Below are 23,543 nucleotides of genomic sequence, written 5' to 3'. Positions count from 1 at the left end.
TCCAGATCCTTCTGTAGAGCCTTCCTACAACTAGAGCCTAGATCAACACTCCCACTCAATTTGGTGTCATCTATAGACTCACTGAGTGTACACTCAATCCCCTCGTCCAGATCATTGATAAAGATGTTATACAAAACTGACCCCAACACTGAGCCTCGGGGAACACCCTTGTGACCAGCTGCCATCTGGATTTACCTCTTGGTCATTTGTGGAGCATCACCCAGAGATAACACTTTCATGGTTACAGGTGGAAGAATTTTACCAAATCATGCAAAGCTCAACATGAGCCGGCAATGTGCTCTTGCAGTCCAGAAGGCCAACTGGTCAAGGGAGGTAATTCTGCCCCTCTATTAGAGGGAATCTCTTGTAAGACCTCATCTGGAGTATTGTGTCCGGTTCTGGAATCCTCAGCGTAAGAAGAATATAGAACTGTTGGAATGGGTCCAGAGGAGGGCTACGAAGATTCTCAGCGGGCTGGAGCACCTCTGCTGTGAGGAGAGGCTGAGAGATTTGGGGTTGTTCAGCCTGGAGAAGAGAAGGCTCTGAGGAGACCTTATTGCAACTTTCCAGTACCTGAAGGGGCTACAGGAAAGCTGGAGAAGGACTATTCATAAAGGCTTGTGGTGACAGGATGAGGGGGAACGGGTATAAACTGGAGAGGGGCAGATTCAGGCTTGACAGAAGGAAGAATTTCTTCACCGTGAGAGTGGTGAGGCACTGGCCCAGGTTGCCCAGGAAAGCTGTGACTGCCCCATCCCTGTGGGTGTTCAAGGCCACCAGGCTGGATGGGGCTGTGGGCAGCCTGGCCTGGTGGGAGGTGTCCCTGCCCATGGCAGGGGGTTGGAACTGGATGGGCTTTAAGGTCCCTTCCAACCCAAACTATTCTATGATTCTATGACTCTACGATTCTATGCGATACAACACCTAAGCAGGACTGCGAGAGAGACAATCGGCTGCGGCGCCCCTCGCCTGCCGGCAGGAGCCGGAGCTTCCCCGGCTGCCGGGCTGCCCGCAGCGGGCGCTGCTGCGCGGGGCGGGGCGGGGGGCGCGCAGCATCGCTCTCGCCGCCGCCGCAGCCGGAGAAGCGCTGAGACCGGGGGGGGCTGGGAAGAAAGAGCCCCCCGGGGACCCCCCCCGCCCGCAGGCTCAGGCCATGGTGCGGTTCCCCCGCGGCCCCTGAGCGGAGGCGGAGCGGGGGGCGCAGGGGACGGCGCGGTCGCCAAGGTAATGGGAGCGGGCTGAGCGCGGGGCTGCGGCAGGGGATGCTCTCGCCGCCGCCGCCGTTTTCCTATTTATCCTCATTTGTTTTTTCAGCGGTTGCTGCTCGGCGGTGCCCTCGTAGCGCTCTGGAGCCCCGAAAGGGGCGAGTTCGCTCCGACTTCGGTGCGGGTGTTGCGTGTGTGTGCGCGCAGCGGCTCTGCCCCTTCCCGGGGCTCCTCCGAGCGCCCTTCGCCCTCCCCGGGAAGGGGTCCCGGGCTCGGAGGTGCCCGCTCCCCTCGGGGCTGCGGGGGCGGCGGTGTCCCGGCAGGCACAAGGGCTCAGGGTGCCCGGAGACCCCAGAGCGATCCGTGGGGACGAGTGGGAGCAAGAGCCGGGGGTGCGGCTTGAAGGGGGAGCTGGCACCCCGTGGGAAAACTTAGGAACTGCTCCGCTCCGGCGGCGTGTGGCGATAATCCCGCTGGCATCCACCGGCAAAGTGGGTTTGCACCAAGACAGATCGGAGTGTCTGAGAGTAAAGCTGCCAGGCACTCTCCTCCCATAGTCTTCATCTCCTGTGACACTAAAAGCATCTCCTTAGTCACTAGCTGCGGCGGCGTAGAGAGGGGAGGAGGTTGCGGGGCCAGCGAGGAGCTTCAAGTCTTTTTTTTTCCGAGGAAGATGCAGGTTGTTGTATAGCGGATGGCACGGAGGTGCGGTGCGGGCAGAGCAGCGGCCGGGGCTGCCGCTCCACGGCTCTGATCCTCTGGCTTTGATCCAGTCACCCCGACTCCGCTCTCGCTGGGACAGCCTGGGTAAGTCGGGGCTTGCCGGAATGGTATCCCAAACAGCCTGGCACTTCCCAGCACTTCTCTGACATTAGAGAATGTGGACATGCATGATTGCTGTTGTTTTTTTATTTGCTGACTGCCGGTGTGTAAGGGATCAGAGAATGGGGAATTGTATCTTTGAAAAGAAAGCCATACTGTAAAACTCACCTTTGTGTTGCTGTGTTATGCTGTATATCGTTGGCTTCCCACCCCAAAGAGAGATATGTTTCATTGGTATTGGTGTGTTACCCTGTATATCCGTGGCTTCCCACCCCAAAGGAAGCTGTTTCATTTGTATTAGTGTGTTACCCTGTATATCCGTGGCTTCCCACCCCAAAGAAAGCTATGCTTCATTTGTGTTTGTGTGTTTCTGTGGGAAGCGCTTTGTAAAGGTATAGCGTTATTTGTAATTGCTCGCTGAAGGGCATTGTGAAAGAGGTTGACTGTAGTTCAAAGCTTTGGGGGATTTAAGGCATTTGATGTCATTGTAAATGTCCTCCAAGGTCGATTTGGGTTTATTTTGAAGTGGAAGGAGGTTGTGTATATTTGCTATCATCTGTTTGGTTTTGGGGTTTTTTTTTCTGAGTGCCAGATTTGTTCTGATCTTGCAGATCAGAAGAACTAGAAATTGTTTGCTCTGTGGTTATGATCTGTAATACTTTCTTACCAGCTGACTGGGAACACTTTCACTATCTCCCTTGTAAATCTGCTTGAAAAAGAGGTCAGATGTTGAAGAGCGGTTATTGACTCGGAGGCATGTGGTTACAAGTACATAATAATACTGGTCATTGCTTGAATATGTGGGTTAAATGCTGAAGAAAGTGTTCAGACTCAGCCAATATTGACTTTGTCTTTAGATGAGCTGTTCCCTTTTCTAATGACCTGACTAATAGAATAATTAAGAACAAACCTTTCCATTAATTTTCTTACCAGCTACAGGTGTGGTGGAGTTTAGGTAGCCCTTAATTTTTTTCATTTTGAACTGTAGTAGTGATCAGAAATAGTTATTTGCTACATGTCTCATACTGAGGTTTACAGTAATAGATGTTTGAAGACTGCTGTTCACCAACCTGACTGATTTTTCACGTTTCTTCTTAATACATTTCCCTTCTAAGAAAGGGCATACTACAAAGCTGCATATAGTCAATGTTGACTGCTTGTCTTAGTTTCTCTGATGGTTCTTGTGATGCCAGTAGTGCAGATATCTGTTTCAGTCAATGACACCTGAGGATAAGAGGAAGAATTGTGTCCTCTTAAAGCAGCAATTACCTCCTTGCTAACCCTTTACAAGGTGTTTCAGTGTCTAGCATGTACTGCAGGTGGAGTGCACTAGTGTGGCAGAGGTGAGCGGAGCACTGTTCGTTCACAGGAGCGACTCTGCATTGGTTAATGTTTCTGAGGCAGCTGGAAGAAAGCTGAGTGTATGGACTGGAAATGATAGGATGTGTCGTTGTCCCTTCAAGCAGCCAAGAAGGGGAGAAAAGGAGAGGGCAGTCCTGTCCCAGCAGACTGCAGCAAACTAGCAGATGGCAGGGAAAGAAAAGAAGCTGCTGTATGTGGACTAGCAGGAAGACAAAATAGCTGCAGTGTGCCATCTCAGCATGGCACGTTGGGATGCCATGCTGGTCTGTGGTGAAACTTCTGAATCTCGCAGTGCTGTGGTTCAGGCTTCCTCATGGAAATAGAAGGGTGTTGTAGGACATTTCTTTTTTTTTTTTTTTTTTGATGTTCTCAATAACAATCTGTTGACAAAGCTCACCTCTGCAAATTTCTGCTTTCTCTCTTCATTTCTTAACTTTCTGTGTAGTGACTGTCAGAGTACTACTCATGTTGTGTCCTCAAGGTGGTGGATTTATGGGGATTTAGAGGTGGCTAGAGTGCGTGCAGGCTACAGTACTTTGAAAAATTTGGCATATCTTTCTACCGTTGAAAATTTAGTAGTTGATGTATCATGGGGAGTCCTAAACTGTATTGAATTGCAGTTTTCTTTTAATGATAGTGACGTCTATAGTTTTTAAAAGATGTTGGTAATGTTGGTGAATCCACAGTGTTTTCTTAATCTATGTAAATTTTACCATGAAAATACTTTTCCGTGATTTCAGTTACTGTTTCCAGCTGGTGTAATAGGTACTGTGGTGACTGGGAAATGAGCTAGTTTCTGTTGTGCTCTATGAAGAGAACCAAGAAAGAGAAGCTAATTTGTGTTTTCTTCATTGGTTGTCAAGCTCATTGTGGAGTCAAGAGAGACTGTTGCTACCCACTTACGTTACATCAGATCTCATACTATTTTTTAACATTGCTGTAGCTGGTGGCAAAGAATGTGGGGAGAGAGAAGGGTAGATTAAAATTCCAGTGCTGTAAGGTTCTGACATTTTGTTGTCCCAGGAGCTCTACATGATGGAAACAGCTGTTTGTTCCTGAGCTTCGCAGCAGCAGAGTGAGGCACAGGTACTACAGTTTGCCTACATGGAAGTAGTGGGGACCATGACGTAGTTAGGCAGTGAAGAGGACTCAATGCTGTATTTTTGCCAGGAATCTTCAATTGCATGTTACAAACATCATCTCAGTGGAAAGGTAAAGTATTTAATCTTTTTCACAGTGCTTATAGAACCTGGCATCAGCGGTGAAAAGTTCACAGGGTAGTCAAAAGCTGCTCAGATTGATTACTACAGACCTAGTGTGCTCTGGGGACGTGTGTTGAATAAATAGTAACTAATGGTTTGAAAGTCAGGACTTATGTTCAGTTTATTGCTTTGTCCTCTGTTATGTGATTGTGGGAAATCACTTAATTCATTGTGATTTAGTAGTCATTTTGTAAAAGAAAATGGTATTTGCCTCTGTCACAGATGAGCAACTAGTTTTAGATTAAGCTTCCCCTAGTGTAATGGCAGTCTGGCATGGACACGTATTTGCTCAATTAAAAGGAGCTGTCTTTATAGCAGCATTATAATATAACACCAGCAGTAGTAAAATATGTATTTATAATGTACGTAGCATATATTGGTACTTACAGTAGCCCAGTAATGGCATTGGGGAGTTCAGGGTGGATGAGCCACTGCAGTGGGATTTGTAGACTCTGCTGATCTGTGTGGGTGTCTGAACTTGAGCTAGCTAATTCAGGAGTGGCTTAGACACTTTTTACATTGCAATTACTGAAGTGGTTTGGACATAATTTGCATCAGAAAAGACTGTTGTTGCAATAAACAACAGGGTGGTGAAATCATAGTGTATTGATTGCATCATGTCCTCGAAGTACGTGAGGTGCAACCCAGCGGGTGAGTTTGTGTGGCACCTGCAATATCCCTGGTGCCAATCTTCAAAAGCACCAATGCTTTTGGGTAGTAAATATTCCATTTTACTTGCTTGCAAGGTACTTACAGTTTTCCATCCTCTTGAGAATGAACAATCGGCAAGAACTCTCAGCACTTTGGGGTGTTTAACATGAGATTGCACAGTCACTGATCAATGCAGAGGTGGATTGGTTGCTAAATCAACTTGCATTAGACTACTTGAAGGGAGCTTTAATTTAGCAAGCTCTGTTTGGAACAGGGAGTTTAGGTGGAGTAATTCCAAATTTGGAACAGGTACTGGGGCCTTTACTTTTTCATGTTTTTATTTTCTTGTCAGCCTGTAATAGAGCATCCACTAATTCATGCTTCTTCTCTACAGTTTTCTCTTAGAATCAGTTTTCTCAGTTGTTTTCAATTTAATGAATACAGTGTAAAACAGAAAATGCAATCCATGCCCCAGAAGCAGCTTACTGTAGTTGCAACTAATATTTTCTATGGTATATAAAGTACAAAGTACCTTTAGAGGGGGTGTATTTGATGGACAAACTTCGTGGATAGGATGCTCTTAGCACACCTCAGCTGATCCAAGGAAGATGATTTTTCAAAGAAGGATTTATATTGGAGAAGTTATAAGTCTACCCTAATGTTCTGTATTATCAGTGTAGGTACTTATTTTCCACAGGGAATGATTCTGGCCAATAAGTCGACATTGTTGCAAAACAACAAAACATTACTTCAGCTCTTTCCTTTGCAACTGCTTCTTGCAAACTGATAGCACTTTATAAATAACTGCAGTAATTTAGGATCATTAATTCAGATGAAGTTCAAAGTTGGACTATATCTATCTCTTTGCATTTCTAAATTTGTATAGTACTGACACTTGTTTCAGTTAAATATTCAGTGTGTATTTGCTTTTGCATTCTCTGTAGCCATCCTTGGCAGCAGTGTGTTGGCTCAGAGCCTTTCTAAGAGTCCTCGTGCTCACAGCAGTATTTTCTTTTTTTTTTTTTTTTTTTTTTATTGGAAGGTAGATTGATTACAGGTGGGTACTGCTTTTTGTTCTGATTTTTTTTTTGGAAGAAGGGTGGATGTATTTGTGACGGTTTCTTCCTAGGCATAACACCATTCTGATCCATTAAAAGTAAATTTGGTAGCCAAGTGCCCATTTTAACATCTGGTTTTATGAAGGGAAATGTTTGCTTTGCTAATAAACAATTAATGTGTCAACATTTGCTACCACCCGTTCCCATTTCATTTTTACTTTTAGTTGTCTTGCTCTCCATGTTTATTTTTCTGTCAAATAATACATTAAAAGCTCAGAAAGTGGGAAAGGTCTTTTGATACAGCAGTGCATCCAGCACACCTTTGAGTGTAACATGAAAACATGTAGCACATATGTCTCTATTTTAAAAAAAAAAAAAAAGGAATGTCTCAAATTCGGAATCAGGGAATTCAGGACCTAGTCAATATCAGATGTCTCGAAAGTTACTTTATCTTGGCTGTGACCCCCAGAATTCCTGGATGTAGTCCAGGCCAGAGGTATTTTCAGCGTTATGAAGGTAGCTACAAATGTCTGCAGGTTTAGAAACCTATAGAATCAAAACGGGGTGTGCCTCCCTGAGGGAAGGTGAGGAAAGTAATTGCCTTCCCTGGTTTACCAGGAAGCAGCTTGATCATTTGCCTGGTGACTGTGACAGGTCACTCGCAGTTAGCACTAGCGGAACAAGTGGAACAGTCCATCCTTAGAGTCATCTTTTGTGCAGTTATGTGACAGGGTGAGTAGTACCACAATTGTCACAGATGGAGAGAAAATTGCTCAAGACTACAGAGCGCGTGCTGTTCTGGAGGTGGTACAAGGGCTTGGTGATCCCTGGTTAGTAATGTTCTGCTTAGACCACCACATCATGAACATTTACTCATTTTATTAAAGGACATACCTAATCTGGAACACCAAATGGTTGAAGAAGAGTACGTACAGAAAGCAACTACATACATTGGATTACACAGTGGGCTGTGTTTAAAGTTGTACTCTGTGTCTGTCTGCAGGAAGCCGGGTGGCTTGGGTTGTCTTGTGTCTGACAGCTAGTTCAGTCTAAGAGATCGCTGTGTCCACAGTCCATATCATTGGCCAGAGGGGTCTTCTCTGGCCACCAGATAGTATCTCTGTGGTCTGAAGATACAATAATCATTGTGTGTTTTTTTTTTTTAAGTACAGTGTTTAAAACATTTGAGATTGTCCTGCAGTGCTGGTTGCACTGTGAGAGACATTGAGCTCCAGTACTTGAACATGGGGCTCACTGAGAGCTGGAACCTTAGAAAGAGGAGGAATGGTGTCCATTAATTCTTCCAGTACCAAAGCCCCTGCTTTATCAGAAACAAAGAGGAATTCCTTTGGCAAAAATCCCAGCATTAAGTGTAGTTGCTGAAAGTGTTTATACTTAGTTAAAAAAAGGCAACAGATTGAGTATTGTTGATAGTACTGCAGTGCTCAGTACTGGCAAGGAAGGGCAGATGGTCTAGGATGATCTTCCAATGGGCAAGTCTTTTCGGAGTAACTTAAGTTAGTTTGATGTCCAAAACAGTCATTGGAAGAATTTTGAGGTGCTTTGGAAGTGGTACTTGATTGATCAAAAGTAGACTCCCTTTACTGCTTCTCCATGCAGGGAAGCAGTGCTGTGGTAGCCGGAGTGGCACAAGTCCCTTCAGACTGTCAGTGCTAACTGTGGTGTGGCTCCCTGCTGGGGATGCCTAGCCCCTGTTACACCAGCCCTTGTGTCCTCCTCAGCGGCCGTTTCAGGACAGGAACGTGCTGCAGAGTCTTGTTCCGCTGCATGCAGTGGTCAGCAGAGCCGTGTGTAATAGCAGCATTTCCCTCTCCTCACAATTAAGGATACCGGAGGCGATGATGGAGTTTTGACCTCAGTTCTAGTCTTCCTGGCTTCTGTCTGACTCAGATGAGTGTTGTATCGGTTCTTGCTTGGAAAGTTATTTTGCCGTTCACATGGGTTTACTTCTGAGGGAAGAGTAGAGGTGAATTATGCAGTGCTCTGGGTGAGCTATGCCAGTTCAAATCAGACTACATAGGCCAGGTTGGATCTGGGGACTCTCTGGTTGATGTATTCTTCTTGGTGAACAGGATGACTTCTGCCATACCCTGTATGTTGTCCTCTGGTATACACACCCTGCTTGGCGTGCCCAAGTCCTGGTTTAGTGGATTAATAGTTAGCCAGGAGAGGAACATGAAGCTACAAGTGTGCTTCTTTCCAATACAATTCTAGAGAGACTTTTCTAATGGATGGGAAATATCAACTTAATATTAATGAGGACTAATTGAATTCAGATTGACTGATTTCTCCCTCTCCCTCCCCACCGCCTCATCCCTTAATAAAGCATCACCTTAATAAAATGGGATCTGTTAGATCTAAGTATTCTAGTAAACCAGGCAGGGATTGGCTGTGTGATTTCTTAGACACATAGAATTCTTTTAGTTTAGATGGATTTCACTAATTAGAAATAAATTAACTCAGTATTAGTGACAAGAAATTATATTTTACTCTGCGGTTGTGTGGTAAAGCTCCAAATATCTCACGATTTCACATCAGCACTTCGTGTCAATGATAAGCGGCCCTTGAAGTATATTAATTACATAGCATAAAGATAACTTCCACATATCGTCACCCAAAATTTCAGCTGAGTGGTGCGTATGGCTATATTTACACAGCGATTCACGTAGTAGATTCTGTTTTTTCAGGATTAAATTTATGCATGTTATAACAAATGATCTTATTTTATCTCAGATGTGCAAGATATGTTTTGTGGTACCAGTTTTGCTTATTTATTTATTTATTAAAATGCAGGATTAGAGTCCCAATTATGAGCTTGTGTCTTGGGATCATTAAATGATGGTGATGTTTTCATCATCATTCACCAATTCATCAAGTAGATATTTTTGTAGAATTTCTTCAAGCATTCTACTTTCCTTCCCTGTTACCTGTAAGTGCGGAGTCTGTAAGGACTCCTTGGTGGGGTAATTTCTGTGAAGCACATGGGTGTTTGTGCCTATAAGAATTTTCTTACAGCAGAAAAGGTATTTTAGAACATTGATGGGAAGTTTTTGATTTACTCCTTAGCTGGTTTCACTGAATTTACTTATATGTAGAGATTATATACTGACAGTGTTTCTGCATGAAAATATAAAGGTCATTGTCTGAAGTTTTGTTATTGAACTCCTCTGTTGGAAACTGTGAAGAAGTGAGCTGTGGAAGACAAGTTGGTTTTCTTGCTTTTTTTGGAGTATTTTTTAAATTGGTTATTCCAATTTAAAAGAGTTTGCTGATCCCTTTGTAATGTATGGGAGCCATATCTTATTGCAGCTTCTGGGTTTTGGGAGAGTTTGAGGGGCCTGATCAGATAAGAGAGAGATAAAACTTTACTGTGAGAGATAAAACTTGCTGTAATTCAGTGCATTTTGTCAGTGGCTGCCTATCTAGCCTAGTGGGGTTATGTTTCTCAGGAAAAAGCAGAACTGCTCTGTAATAAAGAACACAATTTTAAAATAGCAAAAATCAGCGAGAGGCAAATGCACCCTCTCATTTTAGCTTATTTTTGGGAGTATTTTTTTTTAAAGCCTTCCTAGGACATCTTATCCATAAACAAGGAGTTGCAGACTGCTGATTTGCTCCTTGTGTGTGGCAGAGTGAGAGAATGGTTAGCGCAAGTGGTTTTCAATTTTTATCACTTTTGCTGCTGCGGAGTCTGGATTATTGCAGGCATGGCTACTGTCAGAAAAACAGCTGTGGGAAAACGGCATCTTTCAAACCTCAGAGCTGGAATTCAGAGACTATTTTTTTAAAATGTGCATTGGAATTTAGATTGCTGGTGTGTGGATGCAGGCTCCTATTAGTTACGCCCTGGTAATGTATGGTAGTAAACTGCCTGTAGGAGTGAGGAGCTGATGGTACTCTTCAGGCAGTGACTGGTGAGACTGTTAACTGGAGGCTTTGCATGAGTCTATTTATTTTTTTTTTAAACTGAAATAATTTTTTTTTTTTCGCTCTTCTCATCCCCGTGCAGCTGAAATATCTGTATAAAACCCAACTGGATTCTCTTCTGGCTGATGCATTGCAAACATGTGCTTAGAGACAGGTTCAGAGGGCAGACTCTGTTCTTACCTGTGTAGTGATGTAGGCTTGACTTTCTGCTTGCATCTTGAGTAGCCTGAACTGGCAGTGAGGAAGAAATGTTCTAGAGAGTTTTCAATAGGATCCCTTAAAAAAATTAGTCCTGCAATTCTGTCACACCAGGCTATGGGTTTTCATTGGTTTATTTTTTTTAACAGAACTGTGCAATTCAGATGTAGACTTTTAAATACCCTTATATTAATTAAATGTTGCAAATGCAGCGTGTTAACATAGTATTAGGGGAAAACCCCAGTACTATGAACATGAGCAGTCTCATTGCATTTGCACAGGTAACCTGCATCACTGGAGCCCTGGCTCTGAGCTTTCCATCCTTCTCCCTTGTTGTTCTCTCCCCAAGCAGAGATGGAGCGGTGTGTCCTTGGGGCTGTGCCAGTGTTGCTTCTTGGTTGGAAGTGTTGCTGCCAGGGAGCTGGCAGTTTGTCTGTGTTCATTGAGTGTTCAGTCCGTGCCTCCATCCCCAGGCTAGTGAAAATGCCTCATTTATGAAATGGGGCATTGAAACCAAAGTTAAGCATGGCAGGAGTGCAGAGTTAGCAGTCCTGCATCACCGGGTGCTCAGCATCAGTCAATTCCTGGATGTTAAAAAGCACAGGTGTAATGGGATCCATGAGCACCAAGCATTGGTACCCCTCCACTTCGAAGAAGCAAGACAATGCCCTTATCTTATCACTCTCATTTCTTCTGCAGTCTTTTTTTTTCCCCTCTGAAATAGGAATACCATCTAAGATAGGATTTTATGTTTTTCTAAGAAAGAGAAGAAACATGGGTGATGGTCAGAGTCCTAACAATTCCTTGAGGGCCTTGATAGACCCGTGGATGAGCTAAGGCTCATCCAAGCACCAGCAGTGCCCTGTCTGTGTGGAGGGGATGCCCACGCCTGTCTCTGCTCTGGGCTACACCTGGGTCACTGTGTCTCCAGCCATGTCTTCTGCATCACCCATCCTGCTGTTGTTCCTGCTAAGGTAGCCCTGCTCCTGCTGCTCCTGACCGAAACCCAGCAGGAGATACTGGGCACAAGTGGGATATATTGTTGAAAATGTGTCTTCCAACAACAGATTTGTTTGTATTGATTACCTATAGATCCTCAGAGGCCATTGATTGTTCCCACAATGTCACTGTGAACAGCGTGACAGCCAGTACCACATATTATGCGTGATATTTTTGTTTTGTTGCACCAGAGCAGATGAAGAGCTTCAAGACGTGCTATGGGAGAAAGTACTGAAGTATCAAGTGAGCTGACAATATAACAAGACTGACAGAAGTTGTAAAAGTGGATGTTCAAAGTGAATAACACAATGAGTGATGCACAGCTAAATAATGCTGCAGAGGGCTTTTTTATTAGAAATTTGAAATGTCTTATTTAAGAGAGTATTGGTCAATTAAAAATCAATTACGATTGTTTTCTTTTGAAGTATGCATGTATAATCTCAAATGTACTATGTGAGGGGTGAACATGGTCTTCATATACTGCGGATGAAGCTGAAAGTTGAGTGACTTGACATACTCGTTCAACTCTGCTTTCAGAATATAACACAGAATCTCTATGTAGTTCCTGCTGCAGTGAATTAAGTGATGATACCCAGAGCCTAATTCTTCAGTGCATTGAAATCATAACTAAGAAATGCTGTGAAAATACACTTTGGTGAAAATAATTTTAAGTGCTGTAATTTTAAAATGCTTTACCCTTTACCATTTGTGCCATTTAACATTTTTTTGCATGTAATCATTTTGCTCAGAGAATTCCATTTCCTTTTTAGCTCATGACCTGGCACAACAGTGCAGTGTCTGGGCTTCTAGGAAGACACGGGAGTAATACAGTTCTAGCTCAAATTAAACTATATCACCTTTCAGAATTGGTATGCCTGCCTGTACATGTGCATTTGTGCCCACAATCGTGTGTGTGTATGTGTAGTGTATAAAAGAAATTAAGGACTCTGGATTGATGTAGACTATTCATCCTTGGTCTCAATTATCTCTTGGTTAAAGGGATATCTCTGCTGCTTCTAGCTTCAGTGAAGGATGCCATGTTACAGCAATAGCCTTTTCACTGCTGTGCAGGACAGAGCTGGGATACGGGGTGGGCTTTTCTGATTCTGGCACCTGATAGGTCCTTGGGATCTAATAACTGACTGCTAGAATGGCTTGGGGCTGTATTATACATGTAATTTTATGCTATATATGTATATCATACAGCCTTCCAGTACTTAAAGATAGCCTACAGGAAAGTCGGGGGGGGGGCTCTTTATCAGGGATTGCAGTGATAGGAAGAGGGGTAATGGTTTTAAGCTGAAAAAGCACGGATTTGTATTGGATATAAGGAAGACATTTTTTACAATGATGGTGGTGAGGCACTGGCACAGGTTGCCCAGAGAAACTGTGGATATCCCACTCCTGGAGATGTTCAAGGCCAGGTTGGATGAGGCTTTGAGCAACCTGGTCTAGTGGATCAGGTGGCAGGGGGGTTGGAACTAGATGATCTATAATGTCCCTTCCAACTCAAACCATTCCATGATTCTATACGCTGAGGTACTTAGTTACCTATCAGAATGGGAAAAGTAGATACAGAAAGGAATAGGAAAGTCCTGGGTTTTTTTTTCATTATGTAAGGGAGATGATGTAGTGGTGAATTGTTTTAGGAATGAGTACATAGCTCATGCATGTGTGAACATACTTAGACTTTTTTGGTCTCAAGTTTTAATAAAATATGTTGAGATGGAAAATTTCAATACCTTCGATGTTAAAGAAATTCAACTTGTCAAACAGCTTTAATGCCAGTGTCTGTAAGAGGCAAAGTTATCTCTTAGGCTAGACAAGGTCACCACATGGCTCTATAGCAGCATCTCATCTAAGACGTAACATGTCAAATGGGAGAAAAATTTTAAAATATAGTATTTGACTTGGAATTTAAAGCGTCCTTCCTGTACCGTGACCTTATTTTCATTTAAACTAATATTTTTGCCTCAAGCCTGGTGTGTCCTGGAGGAGGTAAGGCAGCGCTTCTCCTGTGCTTTTAGACGATAGTTCAGGTTAAGGAGTATTATGCATGGTTGTTTGCCTTTGTCCTGCTGCCTCTTCTGGTCTGTTTCATGAGAAGTGGTGACAGAAACTGCTTGCGCTGAGCAAGCAGCTATGCCTCCCCATTCCTGGCTGCTGCCCCAGAGTTAAGGAGAGCTGGAGGCAGCTCCAAATGTCTGCAGGCAACAGCCAGCAGCATGCTAGACGGTCTGCTGCACCCACGGTTCCAGTCGGTTTTCACTCTGTCTCACAGTGAGGTTTTTATCCTCCTTGGCTTTTTGTTGGAGGGTATCTCAAAAATCCTAGAAAGGTCTAAGCTCCTTGTGCTTTATAGCAAGGAAAGGAAATGTGCAAAGCACTAATTGGTCTTGTATTGAATGGGGGCTTAGGATAAAAGATCAGAACGGCAGAGAAATGTGTGTGTTTGGGGGGGATGACCCAAACCACAGCTGTGTGCAGCTTGTCAGTCCTTGCTCTTTGGGCATCGAGCTAGGCGGATCGGTTCAAGGCGTTTAACTGTCTTAACATGGTGTGATAAAATCCTGCACTGGGTGAAGTCTGGAGCAGGGTTCCCTCTCTACCGTCCTCATCTGTGTGCCTTGGAGGTAGTCATGGTTCTTCACGATGCTCCTTCATGATGCTCCTCTGCAAGTCTGAGGTGATACTGACTTTTGCTGCTCTCTTTGCAGGCTGAGTGACAAGAGGCAAACATGGCCCAAGCACCCACTGATCCAAGTAGTGTGGAAACTGCTGACCCAGAGGAGACTTCACCAAATATGATAGTCTACAGGAAGGTAAGGATTTGGAGCTGTCTGCAAAAATCCATTCTTATATGGTTGGCATGTAAAAGGACCCTATGCCCCTTTTGAAGTCAGAGGTATGTTTTAGGCTGCTTGGATGCATGTCTGAAATAGTTTTCAGGAAAGTAGGTATTTTAAACTAAAGCATTTGAGAGCTTGGAAGTCCCACTCTGTTCAGTGGAAGCATTTAAACTTGTTGTTATAAAATATTTGATAATAATCTAGTAACTTGAAATGTATAACTTCTTGTGAGTGGTTGTGATGTGACTTTAGCTAATCAATCAAGTTTATGAAGTCTAGCTAAAATAATTGCACATACCTTCCAAGTTTTATCACACCAAGCATAAAGCATCTGGCATAAAACAATCTTCTGGTACGTTTTTTTCTGTTATTCATATTGTGCTTTTTGTTGCATAATTTACAGTTTGATTCTTTGCTGGTAGTTGTTAATACTTCCTGTTGTGTTGCTTAAATTAAAAGAGAAACCTCACAAGTGCTAGTGAAAAATGAATTTGACAACGTTAAGATAGCAGCAGTGCATGATGTCAAAGAACGTTCTTTCACCACAATAAAATGTCTTATTCTGCAGTACTTTGGATGTGGTATAAAAGGTGAAGGAAAGTGATATATTGATCCATTTGCTAAGGCATTATTTTACTGTAGTGTAGGTATATCTGTGATCTCTGAAATTAAGTCTTTGTAATTTTAATGAAATAATTGGAATATTTTTTATTTAGTCTGCAAAATGTTTCTTATGTAGCATGCAAAAGTGCTGCTTGATTTTGACAAAAATAAAACTTCTTGCACAGCTCAAATAAGCTGTCATTTCATTAATTCAAGAGCTGCAGCGCTAGCTCAAATCAAATTTCCTTGTAGAGTACAATCCTGGGTAAAATTTATATTTTCACTCATTTTACACCTTAAAAATAGCTATAAATAATTAAAATGTGTTGGGTGTACGTGGTACTGTTTTCTGCTTGCGTGACTGCAATCTTAATGACTTTCATATGCTGTGGAAATAATTTAGGTTTCATATGGAGCATAAGTTGTTGAAAGTGTTACTTTTTGTTAACCGTGATTTTGGTTTGGTTGTTGCATATTTAGTTTGGAATCTGGAATTGCTAACAAGGGAAATTTTTCTGGGTAATGTGTAGGCTTGTTTGTTTTGAATGTGTTATGAACACACTTTGGCTGCTAATTTGGAAGTAGCAGTAGTTGGTTAGTCAGATTATCTTTCTAGAACCTGTTTGCAGAGAGATCCAACACCAGCAGGTTGAAACAGATTTAGACTAGGAAAGAAGTTTCTGATTGCATGTTCTAGAGTTGGGGCATTAAAGCTGTGACTGCAGAGAATCCACTTACCTGTTCTTGAAAACATTGTTTTATTTGAATGTGCCTCACTTTTTAGTCATCTTATGGCATTTCTACTTCAGGATTTCTCCATTTCTCTGCCTTTTACAGTTTCATGATTGTTGCTCTATAATAAGACTTGCAAGTTCTGCTGTATCAACAGAGAATGTACTCATACCATTTGGTTCACTTCCCCTTACTGGTGTTTCTAAGATACCAGTATTATCAGCCCTTCATAATACAGTCATCTGTCAAAATACATCGTTATCCTTTAGAATAGGATGCCTCATGCATTGTTCCGTGATCCTGGATTCTGCATTGTCAATATTAAACTAACGTGTGTATGTCAGGTTTTTTTGTTGAAGGTTTTTGTGTCAGGTTTTTTTGTTGAAGGTTTTTGTTGCTTTTATGAATAGGGTTAGTAGTATCTGTTTTTCAAACTTAATTTCTGTTGGCAATTGACTTTCTAAATCTGATTTATTATTTGATATTAACTATATGTATTATACATCAGTTAGGTTCCTTAGTGTTGTGAAACCATACGCTAAATCTGAGACAAGACTTTTATTCTCTTGATTATCTCTCCCCTCTCCAAATGAGTGTTTAGCTCTTCATCTCTCATTTCCTTTCAAATAGCTTGATTGCCAGTAATGAATGAGAAAAAAACTGCACTGGACTCCCTGAAATACAGAATGCAATCTGGCAGCGTATCGTACAGATCAGGACTGGTCTTGTGCCAAAGGAAAAGAAAAAGTTTCCTTCTCAGAGCAAGGATCCTGAGATGCAGTTGTTGATCCCCCTAAGTAAGAAGAAATAAGGGTGGGGTTCAATAATGGGACCACAGTAATTGCTGCTGTGGCAACTGTTCTGTAACTTGTCATGGCGGTCGTGTTTGTGAGTTTTGAGGGCGGAAGACCCTACAAGTGCAACCCAAAATTGTTCACATTTTCTTTACTGAATTTCACTGAGGTCTGTTTGAAGCTCATAAGCCAAGAGGTGAGGTGGTGGTAGCCTAGTTCTTTTTATCATCACTAGAAGAGATAACACATCTAAAGGACAAATAGGTCTTGGGTGATGCTGAGTGTCCCTTTGGAGCAACCTCTGTTCATTTTGTTTATGGAGAAAAGCTTAGAACAGGCTGTTTTATCTACCTAAGTAAAGACTAAATGGGGTAGACTTTGGTCGTGCAGGACAAAATAAACTAGTGTATATTGAGGCCAATTAGTTTGCGATATTCTCTATGGACTCTTGTAGGCAAATGGATTCTTGCTCCTTTGATTGCTACAGCAGATGGTCTCAATGAGATAAATCTTATTTTCTTCTACCTTCAAGGTTAACCTTTTTGGGGCTGATATTTATCAAATTGTAAGGCATGTTATTTTTTTAATCCAAAATACTCAGTGTTGTCCTACTGTTCTGGAAGACATCTGTGTGTGAATTAGGTAGTGCAGATGCACTCATTAGGGTAAGTAATGTTTAGAGTGCGATTTGCCTCAACCTGCACTTGTTAAAATTAATTGTACCCTAAACTACATGAGCTGTGTTGACTAGGTTTCCACTGATCATCATGGGTGCCTCAACACTTAGCTGTCAGGTACTTATGTCATTTGTTAGACATCTATACAAGCTGCATCCCACTCCTAGGATTTGTGTCTTCTCTCATCTTTCTGTGTGTCTCCGTGCTTAGCCCTGGGCTGGTTATAGGGCTGTGAGTAGTGCTGCAGTAAGGATGTGCTGTCATTTATCTTGCGTGACATAGTGATATTTAATGGTGCTGCAGAAATTACATTGCCATTTAAGTGTTGCTCTGTGAGTAAAGCATAGACGAACCGTGTTTTCTTTAACTGGTCTGGCTGCATCTGGAGAAGACGGTGATGTATTTTTTGTTAGGATTATTACTGGGAGAGTGGTACGCAGTGCTTAAAAAGACTGTTTGAAATGTGCTACCCTCCTTTCCATGGGAGCAGGTAATGTCGATACACAAGGGCTTCTGTGAAAGTGAGTGACATCTCAGTCCTCACTTCAGGCTGTAAGTGTTGTGTGGGTGCTGTATCATGGAAGGAAAAAAATGCAATAAAAATCCAGTGAGAGGAGAAAACCACACTCCAAGCAAACAGTGACAGAAAATATCAATTGATTTTTAAATACCTGTCACTTTCCCTTGAAATCCAGCCACCTTTGATTGCCTTTGTGGCTTGCAAGTGCAGGTTACTGTGTCCCAGGGGCCTTTTGGCTTATTGTTCCAATAATCCAGGTCTGAAAGTTCACCTTCTGCAGACTGCATTGAAAGACTGGTTCACGGACACCTTCTGGCACCAGTCCTATTAGGTGACCTATTACCAAAACAATGTGACAAATCAAATCCCTTTACAGAAGGAATGGTGGAAAATGGTCAGAAAAGAAAAATGAAAATATTTAGGGCTTGACTAAATAAGAACTGAAAATACCAATAAGGAAGAATTGTTTAGGAGTACCTGGGGAATATAACATAAAGGGATGAAAACACTGAAATGAAAATCTAGATTGGACAGGAAAGTGTATTTATTCCTGAGAGAGATCTCTCAGTTTGCAGACTCTTCCCCATCTTACTGTTAGGGATGTTTAGAACCACTGTGAGCATGCATGCACTGTGTGATATCAAAGGATATTACCAAAGAAATGACCTGGATTATCTGATAGTACATTTCCATCTCTGCTTAATTTTGCCAGTCACATCTTCTATATCTGCTTGCTAACATCAGCACTTAGTGAGTTAAATTTTGAATTTTTATGGTTACTCATCGTAAATCTTTTAAACAAGCAGGAAAATCTGATTTCCAAAGGCAATTACTGTTCTAAGTAAATGTAATACAAACTTGCAGCTGCCACAAGATGCCTTCAGAAAAATGTGTGTTGTTTGCTACCTTCAATACTTGGCAGCTTTGTGCTCATTTAAAATGATGGTTCAAGATCTATAATCGTAAAAAAAAAAAAAAAAAAAAAAAAGTGAAAAAACAACCTTACATTAGTAGCTTTTCTCCAAGCAGATTCCAGGTTTCTAGTCATGGCAAGTAGCTGGAGTATTGCTGTCTGACCTGGATGGAGTGGAAAATGTGGGAACAAGCAGTTGTGAAGAAAGACGTACACGTGTAAAAAATGGATGGACCACAAAGCAGAAAGATGAGGGAAGAGGCTGTTGTTAAAATTAACTGTTCAGATTAAAAAAAATAAAATAAAAATGCTACTATTGGGAGCTAGTCAGAAGACCAAGACTGGTATTGCGTTGTGCTTTTAAGTTCTTTTCCATGTGCACATAAGAAACTATCTCAGTAGGATGCTGTCCAAGTAACCAAAAGCAGACAAAACCCATAGGGTATAGTCCAAATTATGACTTTTTTCAAAGAAAGAAAAAGCTGTAGTACGTTAAAATCAGATGGATTTCTTACATACAACTTCTATACCTTATTAAATGAAATCAGTCCGCATCTTTTTTGAGGTTTCCTAACTCTTTCAAGGTTTTATGCTCTACTAGTGAGAGGCAGCAGAACCTAAAATGTATTTAAACTGTTGAATACTTTTGGAATTCTTTTTATTTCTTCTGAGTTACATTTTAGGATTTTGGTGCATGTGAAGTTCTTGAGCCTTGTTTTTGTGTCTGAAATCTCAAATTTTCACACAGTTGCTTCTATTCTGTCACTGGTTCTTTGACATAAAAATACAAAATTATGATGATAATGCATGAGTTTTAACACTCCAGACCTATAGTCTTCAAATTTTACCCAAAGACTTTTCTATACTGTAATTAGAAATTACTTTATGGCATTTGAAGCTGTCTTGCTCTTGACATTTCCTGATTTTGACTAAAAGCAGTAACCCAGGATTCAATTACTGAATTTGAGAGTACGAATCAGCACTTCAGGAATTGAAACATTTTTTTCAGAAGTAATGCCCAAACTAGCATTGTTAATGTTGGAAAATAAATTTAAAACCAATCTTCTTACCAAGATGTGTTAACATACGACTTTTGCTCTAGGGCAACTTTACAGCTCTGTTTTGCACATTGAAAAGCAGGTTTCAGTTAATTTATCACTGCAGATACTCCTGTGCTTTGGCTGTAAAGAAAACGTGACCATTTATTGAAACCTTGCTGGTTTCTTTATCCAAGTGATTTACGGTGTCAGCAACTTTGCATGGGGTGTTGTATAGTGAAGGGGAAATGCCTGTGTGCAAGATGGGCTATTTGTTAAACTGTGGCTGCAGTAAAGGCAATGCTGAACAGTTTTTATCTAGGAGGTTCCCTCTAGGCATTTCTTGTAATAACAGGTATAATGTTCAATAAGTTTCCTCTCCATAACTCATATAGCAAAATTGTGGGCAGAGGAGTCAGCGTAGTGTTGTTAAATTTAATCCTACAGAGAGAGAGAGGCTGTACGATGAGGGACAAAGACGGGAAGGGCTATGTTCGATGGATCTGCCCTTCCATCAGAAGGGTAGGAGCAGCAGAGAAGAGAGACCTGAGTATGCCAGTAAGTCAGAGGACAGCTGTGGTCCAGTATTGTGCTATGGTAGTGAAAACCACAAATATAATCCCAGAGTGTCTTGGGGAAATATTTCCGGGGCAATGACTGGTGTCGATAGCATTACGCAGAGGGCTGCTGATCTGGCCTCAGCTAGGTGATGGTGTAGGCTTCGCTGTTGTTGTATCCTCTTTTCAGAAAACATGACATTCACACAGAATGGACTAGAAACAAGTGGCTTATTTAACTGAGCAAAACAAAATTAGGCAGGAGAGATGTAATTACTTTGCAAGAGTAATAACAGGGATACATGGTAGGCAGGGAGAAGACCTTACTGAGTTGAGGATAGTCTGGCGTGCACACACTTTTCTAAATTTCTGATGAATAAATGCAATCTGGGAATTAGGAGATGGTTCCCAATTCTCAGAAAAGTGGAGTTCTGGAGTGGCCACAGCATGAAATAGTGTGGCCAAGGAAGCCGGCTGGTTTTAGGAGAGATGTAGGTACGCTTTTGAAGAGGCCCGTGTAACATAATTTCTTGAAGAAGTATAGAAGGGGAGACCATGAGCCAAGAAGTCTTTCTAGCTTTATATTTGTATCTTCTTTGTGTTACCTTGAATACAGACTGTCTAAAATAGCTGGAAACAACCTTTACTCATGGAAGAGCAAATAATTTGTACTGCTGCATGTAGTAATTGTACTGATGCACATAGTTGTCCCTTAACAATTCTAATGCTATTGACCTTGGCTGTAGCTATTGGGGGAGCCTTGGGATAAAGCTGGGGTCTGTGGGTTTGATTTCTGCATCTGTTAGATGTGCATGAATGATTAGTGATCTAAGGCATTAGTGTAAAATTTCAAGAAGTTAGTGTCCAGAGAATTTTAGAAGCTGACTTGCATTCTTGTTTACATATGAGTAAAGCTCACGCAGGTGTCAGTAACATGTTTGTAGAATCAGGTGGAGGTGATCCACCTGTGAGAAGGGTTTTTGGACACTTTGTGGTTTGGTTTTTTCTTTCCATTATTTGCCTTGCAGTAATAGTTAAGACTTGGCTGAGATTAAAGACTCAGATTAGTAGGTGATGTGCAAAGTTACAAATAGGGAAGTGCAGGTAACAAGGCAGGTAGACAAACCCTCAACTATTTTCTTGTTTCACTTTTTAGACATATAAATACATATCTGTATATATACTCATACACATACTTAATGCCTTTAAAGTAATGACGATCAACAAATAAACTTTGTATTTTTCCTGGCTATATCATCTAGCCTAATTTAGGACATACATTCTTAGAACATATGTAAGATATATTACAAAAAAAAATATATATCTATGATATATTTGCTTATATATCCTATATGACTTAAATATTTCTATTCAAATAATGCATGCTCAGAAAAATTCTTCCTTGCATTTTGCGTATATGGATGAATCTGTCTGTCTGGTCTTGGAAAAGATGGCTTTAGTCCTAGTGTAAACGTGGCCTTAGCTCTAATGTATCGCATCCCTCTTGGTAGTTAGAGATTGGCAATGAATCTATAGTTTCCTCTCTGGCTTATCTTTTCTCAGTTTGTTTGTAACTGAAACAAGCTGTCTCTTGCACCCATCAAAGTCTAATTACAGTGATCTATTACTTTAACTGTTCTCAGAGGCAGAAAAAAGATGAGCCAGGACCAATAGCTATGACAACTTCAAAGTATATTTTTAGCAAAGCAACCAGTGCAAATTTAGAATACAGAGATAAAACGGGGAAGTTCAGCTAGAGGGTAAGGTTATGCTATTCTAGCTGAAGCAGTTAGTCTTGCATTTTTGGAAACATTTCTTTTTATTTACCCAGCATCTTTCTCATATAATTCTCTCTGTTGTCAGCATTTTAAGTTATGGTCTTGGAGTATTTTCACTATGTTGTTTGATTTACTTTTGCATGTTATTTTGGGCAAGACACTGAATATGAGTATTTTCTTTCTGCCTAAAGCAGTATTTTAGTCATGTAGTTGTTTCACTTATTAAAAACAAACCAAATTGAAGTAGCAAAGTAGTAAAGAGCTGCTGGCCCTACTCGTTCCAAGAAGGTAGCTTCTGCATATTTCAGGCACAGTCTTGAACCCTAATATTAAGATGAAACAGAAAAGAGTTTGAATGGAAGTGGATGAAGTGCACATCAAAACATGTTTTTTTGTTTTGTTTTGTAATAGAACTTTAGCTAAGCTCTTATTTTATCCTCATTAATCAAATTTCTTCCATAAGGCTCTTGTGATAAAGTTCGAGTGGGAGGATTCATTTCAGTAAACAGAATTACACGTGCAGGACCATGAAACTATGCAAATGAAGTTCCATTTAAAAACTCATGTTTTGCATCCTAAGACATTTTGAAGCATGCTTTCTTTTTTTCATCAGAAGCTGTCATATCATGTTCAAGGGGAAGCAATTACTTCTATTCTTTTTTTTCTTTATTGCTGCTGCTGTTGTCCTGTATCTTGTCTTTTCTTGTCTCTCCAGAGTTAAATGGACTGAAGAAAATGAAAACTAACCATTTAAACAGACACTAAAGTGCACAGGTCTGCTTAACAAATAATTGTACTCTCATTCTTGAGTGCATTCAGTATTTTAGTTCAAAGGCCACCTGTCTTTGGGGGCATGGAGGAAACCAAGCAAAGGTGTTCTTATTTAAGTAAGATGTCTCCCTGCTTTGCTTTTCTTTAATGTTACCTTGCATTGTAGTGATTGGAAATTATATTTTGGACCAAAAATGTGGTGCCTCTGAAGTTGAAGTGATACATCTCTGTGGCATATGAAGAAGAAATTACAAAATATTGCATATGTTTTTCTAATGCTTTAATTGAGAGTAGCGTGAGTGGAATAGGTAGGAAGTGGAATTTAATCAAGGAATGCATTAATTAATTATTGGGATGTATTTCTTGGTTGAGAGAATGCAGAACAATTCCCATTTTGTTCATATTTTCATTTTATAAAAATGGGGTTCTGTGAGATTGAAATAAATTAGAAAGGGTTCTGTGGCTATGTTTTTAAACTCTAGCTGGAAATAGTTTTGTGTACTGGAGTAGTCTTGGAGTACAGTGCTACAGTTGTCACTTCTGTTCTTCTCTTCTACCAGCTATTTTCGGTTGTATTTTTCCTCTTTTGATGAAAATAGTTTTGGTGGCCATTGCATATTAAGATTTTCCCTCTTTTGCTGTTACCATTTCACGTTTTTTTTTCCTTACGTCTTGCATTAGTTGGCAGTTTTAGCAAGGAGATCTGGAGCTGGAAGGCTGTGGAGTCTGTTTAACAATGTTTGTATTTGCAACCATGACTCTCCTCTGCTTGTTGGCATGGTCTTGGCTGCAGGAGCTGTCTTGGTG

General features: G+C 41.3%; 1 protein-coding gene across 6 annotated transcripts in view; it reads left to right on the top strand.

The window, feature by feature from the left end:
* Nucleotides 1–1,048: 1,048 nt before the first annotated feature.
* Nucleotides 1,049–23,543, top strand: part of RGS6 (regulator of G protein signaling 6) — a 278,903-nt gene continuing 256,408 nt past the window's right edge. Inside the window, exons 1-3 of one of the 6 annotated variants that reach the window (XM_054067563.1) lie at nucleotides 1,049–1,224; nucleotides 1,879–2,012; nucleotides 14,223–14,327. In XM_054067563.1, the coding sequence (XP_053923538.1) occupies nucleotides 14,244–14,327 (84 nt within the window). In that variant the 5' untranslated portion in view covers nucleotides 1,049–1,224; nucleotides 1,879–2,012; nucleotides 14,223–14,243. Of the gene's footprint in view, nucleotides 1,225–1,434; nucleotides 2,013–4,469; nucleotides 4,602–14,222; nucleotides 14,328–23,543 lie in introns of those variants that run through there. The other 5 variants (XM_054067562.1, XM_054067561.1, XM_009563981.2 and 2 more) reach the window with 5 other exon arrangements.

Source organism: Cuculus canorus, chromosome 5 (assembly GCF_017976375.1).
Source record: "Cuculus canorus isolate bCucCan1 chromosome 5, bCucCan1.pri, whole genome shotgun sequence".
In the NCBI taxonomy this organism is placed as follows: domain Eukaryota; kingdom Metazoa; phylum Chordata; class Aves; order Cuculiformes; family Cuculidae; genus Cuculus; species Cuculus canorus.
The sequence above is the reverse complement of the archived record's forward strand: the minus strand, read 5'-3'. Positions and strand labels throughout refer to the sequence as shown.